The sequence below is a fragment of the Zea mays genome, chromosome 1 (genome assembly GCF_902167145.1).
Source record: "Zea mays cultivar B73 chromosome 1, Zm-B73-REFERENCE-NAM-5.0, whole genome shotgun sequence".
Lineage (NCBI taxonomy): Eukaryota > Viridiplantae > Streptophyta > Magnoliopsida > Poales > Poaceae > Zea > Zea mays.
This window is the reverse complement of record NC_050096.1, coordinates 27,053,994-27,069,009: the sequence shown is the minus strand read 5'-3', so window position 1 is coordinate 27,069,009 and position 15,016 is coordinate 27,053,994. Positions and strand designations below refer to the sequence as shown.

Sequence of the window (15,016 nt, the reverse complement as noted above, 5' to 3'; positions counted from 1 at the left end):
GCGATCGAACTCTGGATTAGGGATGAAAACGGTCGGAAACGGTATTTATTCGGTAATTAGTTTTTTCTTTGATTGCGAATAAATGGGATATAGAATATACAATATAAATTTGTATTCTTGTTTTTAACATCCAGCTTGTTAAGATTCATAAAAGGTAAACCTCAAATTCATCGTACATTTTCTCAAATAATAGATATAAACTTCGGTATGGATTCAGAAACAAATTCGGTAATTTTTTCAACTTTTTGTGTTGTAGGGAGCAAATAATACATAAAACAACTTATATAATATTTTATTCATATTTGTACTAATGTGCTTGATAACATAAGAAAAGATCAACATCAAATTTTACACATATCTATTTTAAAATATTAAATTTGTTCTAACAGTTCGGATTACCACTTTCATCCCTACTCTGGATAGTACAAGCCGCGATAAAGGAGGAGATAAGTAGAGTAGATAGTGATCACGACTTGTAAAGAGATAATCCTCTGGTCATCTATATAAGGCCGAGAGGATATCCCTACGAAAACATCTCATCTCATCCCATCACACACAAGCCATCATCCACGACCTCTGAGCACCATTGCAGCTCATTTGTAATCCACATACTCCAGAGCAATTTCAATACACAACCTCAACAGGAAAGTATGGTGTTACATATTCAATAGGTCCGAACCTGTATAAATCCATGTATAAGTCGGATGAGCTCATGCACGTACCATTGAGTCACGGTCAACGACGCTGTCATACCTAAATTCATCACGTGAGTCAGGCCACCAACATCGACATAATTAACACACAATTAATGGCAGTTCTTTGCCTTTAAAAATATAGAGAGAGATAAACCGAGAAAATCACATGTAGAACGTAGACGGTTTTGTGATCGGAAAAGTACCTGAGACTGGTGCCTGTACCACATTTTTTTTTTGTGCTCTACATACTAGTACATCAATTTCCGACCTACGCAAGATTCTGCAACGAATGTTGGCGACGTGTAGGTGTTGTGCGTCCAGGTTGAGGTGTCATAGACTGCGTATTTGCACAACGTTTCGTTGGCTCAGACAGTTTCTGGGCCGTGGGTTCAGCTAGATGGCAGACTCAACACTAATAATCGAGCAATGGCCGGAACCATTCAGGCTTCGGCTCTCAAATCCTCTCCCGGCAAGGAGCTCGTCACTCGTCAGCTATGAAACCCTGAGCGTCACACGTCGAGGCCTCCAGGGGATTCCCAAAACGCTGGGGGCTTGCAGTATCTTTTTAGCGTGCGTGTGAACGTTTTGCCTATAAACCATTTCGTGCGACGTGCGGCCGCATCATCAGGCATCCTGGGTTTATTTGTTTGTTCTTTCAACTTTCATTATTGAAGCGATGCGCGGTTGTTGACTGTTAGAAACGTGCGAAGAAACCAAATTGCAAAACAAAACGAAAAATATCTATATATAAAAAATGAAAGGACGGTGCAAAAATCAAACTTGGTATCCTGAACCGAGCTGGATGGTGACTCACCGGCCGGCCGGTCGTTAGCACACATGTTTGCACGGCTGTGTGTGTGTTCCTTTCTCATGGATGACGAATATGCCTTATAGGCCAACATAAACCTTTTTATAAGTAGCATCAGTCCGATCGCTGTTTCTTTTAAAGAACAATGTTAGCTTGGAAGGTACATGTGTTCCTTGTGTCCTTTAGTTTCTATCTAGATCATATCTTCACAAAACCCCAAAAAAAAAACACAAACGACATGACCTGGATGTCATGAGGAAGGGCAAAGATAAAAACTGCAGAGGACATGTATCTCTTATTTTTATATATACTACCATATAGTTTATGCTAACGCTACAATTTAAGATAGAGAAAGAGAGAGGAGGGATATGGCGTTAACGATGCAAGTGAGGGTACAGGGAGGAAGAGGAGGCGACGGGTCACGAAGTAGGGGGTGGCGGGGTTGTGGTGAGGGAAGTATGAGAGATGATCCAAATAATATTGTCTAAGTGATTTCTATTTTTCTAAGACCTCGTTTGTTTCCCTTCAATTTGAGGAATTAGAATCCAACTAATAGAGCGGACTATTTTTTTTAAATGTGACAATCCACAACTTTCTAAAGTTTATATATAAGCTTATCTCAACTTCATGGGAATTCTAATATACCACACTATTTTTCTAATATACAACTTATAACACATAAGCGTAGTGTATAACTATCTTTCTCATATGATTTAGAATAATATACAAATATATTACATATGCAAATATATTAACTTAGTTAGTTTGTGTCTAAATTATGATTACTAGAGTGGAATTCAATTTCAACTAAACAAAAAATGAACTATTTTTTTTTAGAAAATAGAAATTCCTTAAAAAATCGAGGTTCCCAAATTAGCAAAGGATGAAAACCGTAGGCAATTCAGTTCAGCCGACTATGAGTCAATTTCTTGTCGCCGATACTAAAATTCTCAAAGCGAACCATCCCCACGTGAGGTATAATTTTCCTGCAATCACTCATCAAGTCAAGGTCCTGCATTCACACGACGACGCGAATTTCACTGAGCAGCAGTGGTAAAGCAGCGGTTGAAGTCTGCAGCCACCGCCCCCCGATCAGGATGCACTGGAGGCTGACTCGCGGGCCCCTTTGGATTTGTCAAAAGGGGCGGCGCCCTATCCAAAATTTCTGAACTGCTACCTCTACTCTTCTCCAAAAGGAGCTTGGAAGTTGGAACAACGAACGGATAAGCAGATTTTTTTTTTCTTTGATTTGAAAAGTCACCGTGCCTTTGCGCTGCGCGGCCGCTGCAGGGGCATGCCGCCTTTGGAATCAGGCCCGTGGGCCGTAACGTGCGTGGAGCCGTCGTTGACTAGCCTAGTAGCCAGGCACTCTTGGTTGGGCCCGGGCCGACTGCCAGCGCCGACGTGGCGGCATCCGGCCGGTCGGATCGGTTTGAAATTTCCCCGAGGAGCCGGGCTTCGCTCTCTATATAATACCGACGAGAGGCCGGGCGTCTTCTACCCATCTCCCTCTGCTCCGGGCGCACCGTCACCGGGGTGAGGCTGTATTGCGTCGACAGCAACACCTGCTTTCGCTACGACGGGAGCACCAGAGGCTAGGATATATTGCTTCATCAGTGACAGGGAGCCAAGATGCCGGCCGGAGGGTTCTCGGTCTCGGCGCCGTCCGGCGTCGAGTTCGAGGCTAAGATCACGCCGATCGTCATCATCTCCTGCATCATGGCTGCCACAGGCGGTTTGATGTTCGGCTACGACGTCGGCATCTCAGGTACGCCGCCGGCGAGCTAGTCATCTCCCATCCAGATTTTCCATTCCAGTATGTATTATGTATCATCTCGTACCTCTCGTGTGTGCCGGGCTCCCGGCTCCAGAGAATCACGCGAAATTCCTCTTCCATGGAGAGACTTTTGACAGATAAGGAGAGAGGACGAATTTAATTATTTCCATGGATAGAGTATTTGCATGCATGGATCATTGTCTTGCGAGCTTGTTCCTTTTCTTCTGAACACGCAGATAAGCACAAACTTCAGATCAAATTAGACCTTAGTTACGAATACATATATTCACCTCAATCTCTACATAGGTTAGAGTAGTTTGGTACATAATTTAGTTTAGAATATTCCACAACAAAGCACTTAAATCCGTTGAAATGTATACATATACATCTAAACAAGTTTTTAAGTAACAATTTTACTGTGGCAATTAAACACGTCCCATTAACGGTAGAGTGTATTTGCATTTACAATATTTTCTATTATTAAAATAAATACTAGTTATTCCCTATATTAATTATATTAATTCCCAAAACTAAGAGAGTACCAGCGAGGATCCCCATGACTATCAAATAGTATTGTGCTAGCTGCGTGAGCTAGCCACCTGCTTTGACAGGCTGGTAAGTCAACGCATGCGCAGAGAAATGCAGCACACGCCGCCTGATGAGACACTGAGACAGCTCTAATTTCCTTCCAGATTAAATTTGTTTATTGTTAATTAATTTGAGCGGCGATAGATAGTCACCCAAAAAAAAGAACCCACCACTCATTCCGTCATGCGTGGAAGTTGGAGGAGTCGCTTACAGCAATTTTATGTCTTGTTTTCAAGAAACCGCGAATGCAAAAAAACTTAAAGCTGGATGCTTGTAAATACCGTTTTTTAAGAGATTGTTTGGAAGCACTCAGTTTTAAGAAACTGATTTATAAAAATTGAGAGGGTTCTAAACACAACAATTTATATCTCAGTTTATATAATAAACATGATTCCCAGTTTAAAAAATAAATAAATAAACTAGCCTTCCCTAGCTAAAACCAGTTTATAGAAAATGTGGTGGTTTTAAGCACCACTACTAACCAGTTTTTTTTCATAAACCAGTTTCTAAAATTAAACTGGAGATAGAATCTAGATTCTTAACAACTAGTATGTTGCTTTTAAACATGGCCTAAATAATTGCAACACAAAGGTATCATTGGGACTCGAAGCTGTTTTAGTATACTAGATGTTCAAACTCGGTGAGAGTATTTTATGCAACTGATGGTTCATATATGTGCACAATAGCACATGCCTCCAATAAGTTGTATGCACGTGGACGCACAGGAACACATGCATGAGAAAACTGTATATATTATCTTCATGATTACGAAACTATAGCTAGCTATAGTTGTGTTACAGAGGTCAGATTAAACTGTGGTTTAGTATGATGCATGCAAAGCATCCACCTCAGTGAAACAAAAAAAACAATGATAGCATTTGTATATTACTACCTGCTTTGTTTTCACGAGGAAGTTAGCATTTTTTGTAATATATATATCCTACATTACTACACGAAGGAATAATATGTAGTCACAAGTTCAGTCAACCCACACGGTTGAACCAACGCTTTCATAGCACGTTTTCATTGGCTATGAACATTGCAATTAAATACCACGAAACCATCACTAACATCTTGGGCACAATTAAAATCATTGTGTGTGTGTGTATATATATTATAGGTGGTGTGACGTCGATGGACGACTTCCTGGGCAAGTTCTTCCCGGCGGTGCTGCGGAAGAAACTGGAGGACAAGGAGAGTAACTACTGCAAGTACGATAACCAGCCGCTGCAGCTGTTCACGTCGTCGCTGTACCTCGCGGGGCTGACGGCCACCTTCTTCGCCTCGTACACGACGCGGCGCCTCGGCCGGCGCCTCACCATGCTGGTCGCCGGCGTCTTCTTCATCGTGGGGGTGATCTTCAACGGCGCCGCCCAGAACCTCGCCATGCTCATCGTCGGCAGGATCTTGCTCGGCTGCGGCGTCGGCTTCGCCAACCAGGTACGTACGCGATGAGGATGCTAGTATTTTGCATTTGCACGCGGATATATATATTTCTTTGGCCCTTAGCTTCGTCGTCGATCGATCTTTTTGTCACGCTCACGCCACATTTCGCTCGCCGTCGCCGCGGTACGTAATGTGGGGCTGTTTGGTTTGCTACCTAAGACGCCAAAACGTGCCTAACTTTTCTGCCTAACCTTAGCTCTTCAATTCGAGCGACTAAGGTTAGACAGATTGTGACGCCTTAGGTAGGAAACCAAACAGGCCCACAGTATTTGGCCGCTCTTGTTTATTTAGTCAAAAAGCGTTGGCAGCTATAGCAACACATATATTCCACGTCGTCAAACCAGTGGCCTATCGAGTTTGAGGAAAATAAGCGTATTTCTTTAGCACGCGCGCGACGCGAGCGAGCTATAGCGTTTGTTTTTTCTTCGTCCGCGATAAGGACATGGGTGTATTTTAGTCACCGTCCTTAGTCGATTCAAGCATCTCGGCGATCCTGCACGCCTCTGGCAAGTTCACTGCACCAGTGCAACCACCGTAGCGTGCGTATTTTTTATACGCGTGACAGCCTTTCATCGTCTAGCAGCTAGCACCTGTACGTATTTTCCCGGAGTATAATATTTTGATATATAGAAGTATAGTATATATATACATAACATAACGACATGGGCCCGCCATACGTATTTTCCCGGAATTATGGGTCAAACGAGTAGAGGTATACTTGAATAATTGTTGCTTGTTGCGTGGTATATCCCAGAACCTAGATGGCAGCCAGACGAGCGTGGACACCTGGGCATCGGTGACGGTGCCGAGCCGACTAGCTTGCACTGTGTTTAATTTTCAAGCTTCAAGATTCCCCACACAGGGTCTTGCAGTTTACGATTGCTGAAGAAACTTGAACCAATATATGACCGGACGATATGTGTGCATTATATGACTGTCGCTGTAGATTGTTTCCACCATGTCTTTTTTTTTAAAAAAAATACGCTGGGAGAGTTTTAGTTTTCGCTGCTATAGTGACATGCACTACTGCTACATACATAATCGTGTGTTGCTCTACGAGCCTACGATGCTACACTAGAAGGTTGCCATCAACAGAAACGACGGAGGAATCTGCGGCGCTGAGCTAGGCGGCTACTAGCCATGTTGACTCTAGAAGGTGTAACCCACACGGGTCAAGAATTAATAGCGACGAAGAGTACTGCGTACTAGTAGTTCGTCAGGAAATTGCCTGCCATCTGCCTGAGCCTGGGCTGGCTGGTTGCTAGCTAGAGAGCTTATTAGTTTGCTTGGAGCCTTCTGCTCACTCACGTTCCTGTCAGGCTACGTAGCATACATTATTATTATGTATACTAAAGCCAAAGTGCCAAACAAAAGACGTGGTTTGGCTGCGTCTGCAGACTACAACCACCCAGATTCCTGAGGTCGTCGGGAGCTCACGAACAGGAACGGCGTCGAGTGAACCAGGAGGATTAAACATTAGCAGCAACAGCAGGCGCCTAGATGCTTGTCGCCTACCGCTGGATATACATTTTTTTTTTTTTTGCAAATCATCCATGCGCGCGTTCCAACAGTCCAAGCCAACGTATACGACATGCACCGCGCAATTATGTCAGAGCAGGCGAGACTGGGACAGTGTTCATGTGGTAAGTGTTTATTCATTCAGCAGAAGCTTTTAATTAGGGAAAATAAACGAGCTTGATGGAGGCCTACATGCTGTTACATAGTATTAGTATATCTGCATATGGGGCGTTGTTTAGCTAGCTATAGGTTTCAACGCTTCAACTGCTACGCCGGAAAATATTTCCAGGATGTGTATGCACGGGTGCACCAACCGCTCTCACACTAGTTTTGTTTAATGGCCACTACACATCAGGAGATGGGTACTGGCCATTAATATTTTGAGACTTGTAGAGTAGCTTTTTGCCTTACATTTCAGACTGTTCTTTGAGACTTCAGACTATAACTTTGAAGTCCAAAAAAAAAACCAATTTTCTCGTTTGGCTGGACCCAGGTTGATGGTTCTCTTTCCTTGGTAGCCAGCCCAAAGCCGAACAAAACACCTAGTTCGTTATGGGCCCAATAAGTTTTCCCTTTGAAAAATTGTCGGCCCACTCAATGGGTATCGATGAGGCTGCGTCCCTTCTTGCTGTTTCCTTTTGAAAAAAACTAGCGCGACATTCTGGTTCTGCCTCGCAAACAATCTGATGACATTCGTTTGCTGCAGGCCGTTCCCCTGTTCCTGTCTGAGATCGCGCCGACGAGGATCCGCGGCGGGCTCAACATCCTGTTCCAGCTCAACGTCACCATCGGCATCCTGTTCGCCAACCTCGTCAACTACGGCACGTCCAAGATCCACCCGTGGGGGTGGAGGCTGTCGCTGTCGCTGGCAGGCATCCCGGCGGCGCTGCTCACCCTGGGCGCGCTCTTCGTGACGGACACGCCCAACAGCCTCATCGAGCGCGGCCGCCTGGACGAGGGCAAGGCCGTGCTCAAGAGGATCCGGGGCACCGACAACGTGGAGCCGGAGTTCAACGAGATCGTGGAGGCGAGCCGCGTGGCGCAGGAGGTCAAGCACCCGTTCCGCAACCTCCTGCAGCGCCGCAACCGCCCGCAGCTCGTCATCGCCGTCCTCCTCCAGATCTTCCAGCAGTTCACGGGGATCAACGCCATCATGTTCTACGCGCCGGTGCTGTTCAACACGCTGGGGTTCAAGAGCGACGCGTCGCTCTACTCGGCCGTCATCACGGGCGCCGTCAACGTCCTCTCCACGCTCGTCTCCGTCTACTCCGTCGACCGCGTCGGCCGCCGGATGCTGCTGCTGGAGGCCGGCGTGCAGATGTTCCTGTCGCAGGTGGCCATCGCCATCGTGCTGGGCATCAAGGTCACCGACCACTCCGACAACCTGGGCCACGGCTGGGCCATCATGGTCGTCGTCATGGTCTGCACCTTCGTCTCCTCCTTCGCCTGGTCCTGGGGGCCCCTGGGCTGGCTCATCCCCAGCGAGACCTTCCCGCTGGAGACCAGGTCGGCGGGGCAGAGCGTCACCGTCTGCGTCAACCTGCTCTTCACCTTCGTCATCGCGCAGGCCTTCCTCTCCATGCTCTGCCACCTCAAGTACGCCATCTTCGTCTTCTTCTCCGCCTGGGTCCTCGTCATGTCGCTCTTCGTCCTCTTCTTCCTGCCGGAGACCAAGAACGTGCCCATCGAGGAGATGACCGAGAGGGTGTGGAAGCAGCACTGGTTCTGGAAGCGCTACATGGACGACGACAACCACCACATCGTCAACGGCAAGCTCACCGGCGCCTCCGTTTAACTACTCCGTCTGCTCTGTTCATGCATCAGACTCACTTGATAGTACTACAGCACTACTACTGCAACACCGCAACCGCAATCCCGATGGCAATTGCTAGTACTGCAACTGCGATGGCAATGCCGCCTTGTTGTTGTACAATAGCCCAGTGTTTCGGCCAGAGTCCGTGCTCATCTTTGATTTGTAGTATCTTTCAATTTTCAAGCAGAGTTTACACGGATTGTAATCACATCCTTGCCTGGTCATCTAAAACTACATGTGTACTATTTCCGGCGCTATAACGTGTGGTTGATTCATCACAGACAGTCAGTCGTACTCGTAGGCTCGTACCATGTTCTGAGCTTCAGGCAAGCATATATATATAGTTTTTAGTGCCCATTGTGCGTCCAGTAAACATGTGATACTTACTTCAGGACCAAGAGTGTCTTAATTAACCATTCACGGAGTAGCTGCACAGTCACCTTTTTTTGTTCAGGTTTTTTCTCGTGATCCTTTTGAGAATCTAGCTGCGGAGAGAATTTAGTTATGGAGACCGGAGAGAATCCTAGTATTGTGCAGAGTAAGTGCGGCAGGGTTTAGGATGTATAAAATGACGGTTTTCTATTATCACAACGACTCGACCGATTTCATATTTACATTGATTTTGGACGATTTTGACTAAACTGGTACTTATAGAAGCGAACTGAAAAGCTGAGCGTTTCACTGTCTGCAGCAACTTCTGTTGGCTAGAAGCTAAAAAAAGTTGAAACAAACAGGGCCACAATGAACAACAGAAACACTCAATGGGTTATTAAACTGTTTGACACCAAAACTGAATTTTGCTTGGCTCTGTATGATTAATCACTAACTTGGTGCTGAACAGATCATTGTTATTAGAAGCATATGGATGTTGTACCTGTAGCTGTAAGGCTGTAACATATTTCGCTTCAAATCCAATAAAGCCCCAGTTGCCGTTGTTACTTGTATACATGCGTCGTTGTACTGGATGAAATTTCATTGTAGCGCTAAGTTGATTCAGAGTTTGACTCGAGCTCATACACCAATCAATGTATCATAATCACCACCATCATCTGGTCACGTAGTCATAGAACACAACGAACAAAAATTGGAATGCAGGAGGAACAAAATTGCACATATATATTAGCAAAAAGAGGCGTTATCGTTACATACATATCTGACCTATTCACCGGCACTGTACTCCGGGCAGATTAACTCCATCTCAGGCTCTCAACTCAGTCACTGACTACTTATAATTATTACTACCGATCTGACGAGAAGTCAGGCCTTGTTACTCATCAGTGGGTCATACATAAATTATTTATTACGTAGATGCTGATCGATCACGATGCTACTCTCTCTCCCGCTTACGGCTGAACCCTTCGCGGTTTCGCTGCAGTATCCCCATCACTCACACACAGGTCACAGAGCAACATCGCCACCCATGCTCCTCGGTCCTCACTAATGCCGCGGCAAGCTGATGTTGCCTATCTCCTGGAACGGCGACCGCTTCGAGAGCACGCTGCTGGGTGAGCGCTTCACGCGGCAGATGAGGACGTGCTTCTTGATCTCCTCCTTGCCGGATTCCTGGGACCGCGGGTGCTGAGGCTTTGCTCTCGGGTACTCCATCTTGCACGCATCCGACCATTGCTTTTGGTTAGGAATAGCAGCTGGAGCTGGTAAGTGGGCTTTGAAAGTGTGTAGCTTGCTTTCGAGCTCTAAAATCTCCCTATGCAGCTCTTCTACACGCTGTTCGGACGCTTGTGCCCGGTTTTTCCACTCCAGTACCTGCCACATGTTGAAAACTTTCGATTAGATTGACTATCTCATTGACTGACCCTGGCAAAATGGATAATACGGGCACACATCTTTGATAATTTGATATTAAAAAGTTCAGTACCAGAAGCATTCAGGGTTCAGTACTTCAATGCCAGTAATTCTGAAGTTCTTTTCGACAAATAGTGTAGTTCAGCAGAATTCTTGAGTAAGAATTATGGTAGCAAATGCAGTAAAAATTTCAGATAAACTTGCGTTAAGTAATTAAGTGTTGTCATCGATTCACCACAGGTCCACAGCCTTCACAATGCAGCATCTTGGTTACCATGAGTCTAATAGACACCAAAATACCCCATTCAAAATTGATCTACGCTCAGTACTTCAGTGCATTTACGTTTGGCACGAATAAATTCAATTATGAAGGTATAAGCATAGCTGCTTAGAACCTCTACTTACTTGGGAATTCAAGGAGCGTAGACTGATGTCAGAAGCCATAGCCCGATGCTGCCATGCATCTCTGGAAGCCTGCAGCTCTTGCATCTCCAACCTCACCTGCTCCAACATTTCTTGCATCTCAGTCCATTGATCAGATTCTGCCTTTACTTGCTCCATTACCTTCCACACGATTTCCCTGCAGTGGCAGCAACTTGCCGAGCCCACCAGTTTGCACTCTCCAGCCATAATCTGCTGGAAAAAAGGAACAGTTATCGCCAAAACTTTCTGCAAGCAATAATGAGTAGATTTAGCATGACTTTAGCCTGAAGACGACAAATGTTTCAGTGTCCATGCAGAAACGTCACTGGGCCATAGGGGCAAAGGGGCAGAAGCAGAGGGTGCAGACGGGAGAACGCCACATAAGTTTATCAGGTATGTCTCGATAAAATTCGAAAACATTGCTATTCCTCTCAAAAGTGAAGCCGACGATAAACAATAAACTCAGATTTACTCCACGTACCAGCTGCCCTCAGATTTGAATGGATTGCCTCGCCAACTGGCTTTCCTGTCATTGTGTCAATGCACAGTACTGGTGTTGCCATTTAGAATTGGAACGCCAACCAACTATCTATATGCACGCAGAGCAAGCATATGCACGTCAGCTGGTGAGCAGATATGGCAGTCGGAGCGAAAGCAACTAGACGAACACATGCCCTGGTCCCTACCCTAAGCCTTGCCTGGCCCAGACCTTTTAAACCGACCAGGAAAAGCTTTGCTTTTCTCGTTGTGGGGGCAACATCTCCTATGCGAAAGGTCATACTTGGACCCCAGATACTGAGATAGATCATGTGCCAGTTTGTGGCTTCAAATTTATGTATACGCCATTACGGCCTTTGCCAAAGTGGCTAGCACTTCAGTTCCTGCTGTGGCACGTGCCAGTTTGTCTTACCTGATTACTGAACTTCACTTCCTTTCAGTTTCAAATGTGCAGGTCAATTTTTTTATTTTTATTTTGCATGAATTTTACCTCCTTGCAGTTTCTAATGTGCAGGGCAAATTGTTTTTTGGGCATGTGTATTCAAAGTTTCCCATTGACAGCGAATCGTTCATCCCAAAACAATAAGGTGCGGCTACGGTAACGGCATCACCATTTTTCAAGTCAAGTGACCAGCACTGTACATTTGTTGAACGAGATGCAGCCATGCAGACAAGACGCGTATGCATGAAGTGCAAGTCCAGCAAAAAAACAAAACAATTTGAAGATGTTCAAGCAAAGCATCTCTCGCGGGCCCACGTCTCAGATGACTAGATGAGCAACAACAAACAGAACTAACGAAAAGCTCCAACTCTTTGGGCCCAGGCCCAGGACCCACTGGACCACCCGCGCCGAGGAGGCAGAGTAACTGACAGCTTGGGCCGTATCGCAATCATTGACGGTTCAAATGAGGGAAACACAAGCTAAAGCTATCTTTTGAACGCTATATGACTAGTAGCGACTAGCGAGGTGAAGAAAGATAAAAAGGCTGGCTACACATGGTCCCATCCTCCACAGCAAAAGAAAACAGTGGTTATTACCAGTAGCGTAGAATCAGTCCAAACCCAGCGCAAAACCCTGTACAAGTGATCCCCACGGTACAGGGACGACCTGCACTGCATGTTGTGCTGTAGGCAATTTCAAAACTCGCCCTGATCAACCCGGATGAGACAAAAACCGACTTAACCGTGGGTTGATAAGGGCATGTACAACCCATATAAGAGATGATATCTTAGTGAAGGACCGTCTCTAGCATTATTTTCTAGATACGGTTCTAACCATATAACTCACATAAGGACTTGTTCGGTTATTCACAATACACATGGATTGGATGAGATTGGAAAAAATTAAGAAAAAGTTTGACTTGTTTGGGATTCAAACCCATCCAATCTCACTCAATTCACATAGATTGAGAGCTAACCGAACAAGCCCTAAATGTTTCTATGTTCTAGAGAATAAGATGCAAGACTTAAATGCATTGATTTGTCTGAACGACGTCAAGTGGAGTGTGCGTCGCTGACCAGAATTGCACAGAAGTGCCCGCAGGTCAACGACATTCGGGCGCCCAAGGCTAACCCCGCGATTCGCTTGGCTGTAGTACTCCTAATCTTGCTTCCCGAGAAAGCGAGGAATATCGAAGCTAGAGTAATGGACAAGCTAATAAACTGTGTTATGAACAGTGCGGGGGAGCAAATTTGAACTCGTACCGTCTGCTGCTGCTGGCGCTTCTCGGCCGCCACGTTCTGGCGGCTGCGGCCGTGCGGGCCGGCGTCGAGGGTCGACGGCGCGTTGCCGTTGCTCGCCGTGCTGCCGCCGCTCCAGCTTCTCTGGCTGCTCGCGCTCGCCTTTCGGCTGTGCCGGTTGCCGCATTTCCCTGACTCGCAGCCAGTGTTGTCGCCGGAGGCGACGGCTTCCAGGCGCCGGCTGTACTCCGCCATCCGCTCGCGCATGCCCTTTGACATCCCCTCCATCTTCATCCTCAGCATTTCCACCTTCAAGTGTGCAGAGCACACGAATGCACGTTAGTCATCCGCAAAGGCATTGTGAAAGAACTGTGACACAGATCATTGCGCTTTACGTATTAATGACGGGGCGACTTACATCGGGGGTGTTGGCGCCGTGGACGCGTTCGTCGTCGTCGCTTCGCTCGGCCGGTGGTGGCGGTGGCGCAGGGACGGGCAGGGCGATCTCGCGGATGTCCTTGATGCAGGGCTCGGGGTCGGCCGGCGTCATCTTCTCGAGGCGGCGGCGGAGCGAGGACGCCTGCCGATCGAAGTTCCTGCCGTGGCTCCGCTGCAGCTCACGGACACCGCTCATCGCCCTCCTCCCGCTCTCCTCCACGCGCAGCTCCTCCATCATCTCCTCGAGGTCCTCGATCCCCTCGTCCAGCGTCGCCGCCAGGCCGACGTCGCCCTTCCCATCGATCTTCTTCCTACCCTGTGGTAGCAGAACATCATCATGTCATGTCGGTGCACGGCATGCAGTACTTTGACTGAGGCGATGACTAGTCGGAGTGACGCGTGTTGTGTCGTCGTTGTGTATTACTACCGATACGAGCGTTTCGACGGCGGACTTGAGCGCGGCCTCCATCTGGCCGCGGTGGCGGTCGAGCTTGCGGAGCGCGACCTCGCGCTCCATCCGGAGGAAGTTGCACTCGGCGCGGAGGATCTCCGCCTGAAACCGCCACTTCTCCTCCTGTTCCTCGGCGTCCTCCTGCGACCGCAGCACCGCCCGGGAGCACGGCGGCGACGCCGGCGCGGACTCGAGCCCGCGCGCGCGGCGCTCCATCTCGAACAGCGCGCCGAGGTTGACCGGCCCCGCCGGCGGTGCCGGCGGGCGGGGCTGCGCGCGGCCCGCGGCCCGGCTGGGCCTCCCGCCACCCGACCTCCTCGCCAGGTTGAAGTTGATGATCCTCGGCGTCGCCGCCGCGTGCTGGCTCTTGGCCGCCCGCCGCGCCGACATCGAGGCCGCTCAGGCCTAGGAGGTCCGAACGGAAAGAGAGGGGGGGCCGCCGGTGAACGTGCGCGCGTGGATACAGGGATGTTGACGGACGAGACGAGGGGCTTCTCTTTTCCTCGGGCTGTGATGAGGCGGCAACGGTCGGGTGGCTTTGGGTCTGTGGAAGGTGTTGGTCGGAGGGAGAAGGCGTCGGGAGGAAAAAAAAGGCCGGGTGCACGACGGGTGAAAGGAAAGGAGGCGGTGTTTCTCGTTTTCCGTGAGAACTGAGAAGCCACGATTTGAAAGGATCTTCGCGGCGAAAATGACTGGATTGCCCCACGCCCGGGCTGGAGCTCCGATTCGGCAGCATCCCAGCCAAGCAAACGATTGATGAGCAACAAATGACTAGCGGGTGATGGGATGGGCATCGTGCGGACAAGTTGGTGCAGGGCCGGAGGTCTGGGACATGCGTTGCAGGTCGCAGCAGCAGCAAGTGGCCCATGCTACGAGAAAGCAGCCATCGAGTCCCTAGTAGTGTCATTTTGAAAAAAGTCTTTCGGTCTCTGTTCTCAAGAGTACTGCTCTGTTCTACTCTACCAACCACGAAAATTCGTGGCAATGCTTTTTTTCTCAAAAACAATTGTTTGTGTCATACTCACGGTGGATAGTACAAAATTAAACTATTTAACGACAACTAAAAAAAACGTAGGGA

General features: G+C 47.7%; 2 protein-coding genes across 2 annotated transcripts; one reads left to right on the top strand and one right to left on the bottom strand.

Annotated features, from left to right (window-relative positions):
• The first annotated feature begins 3,010 nt into the window (after positions 1-3,010).
• On the top strand, positions 3,011-8,998 carry LOC103632803 (sugar transport protein 13). Its single transcript, NM_001323285.1, has 3 exons — positions 3,011-3,271; positions 4,989-5,308; positions 7,539-8,998. The coding sequence occupies exons 1-3, from the start codon at positions 3,136-3,138 to the stop codon at positions 8,625-8,627; spliced, it is 1,545 nt and encodes a 514-aa protein (NP_001310214.1). The 5' UTR covers positions 3,011-3,135; the 3' UTR covers positions 8,628-8,998.
• A 746-nt stretch (positions 8,999-9,744) lies between these two features.
• On the bottom strand, positions 9,745-14,550 carry LOC100383408 (uncharacterized). The gene is made up of 5 exons (NM_001176062.1): positions 13,915-14,550; positions 13,468-13,803; positions 13,074-13,358; positions 10,854-11,081; positions 9,745-10,409 (listed from the first exon to the last, which is right to left on the bottom strand). Exons 1-5 carry the CDS (start codon positions 14,326-14,328, stop codon positions 10,083-10,085), a joined length of 1,590 nt encoding a protein of 529 aa, NP_001169533.1. The 5' UTR covers positions 14,329-14,550; the 3' UTR covers positions 9,745-10,082.
• Positions 14,551-15,016: the final 466 nt, after the last annotated feature.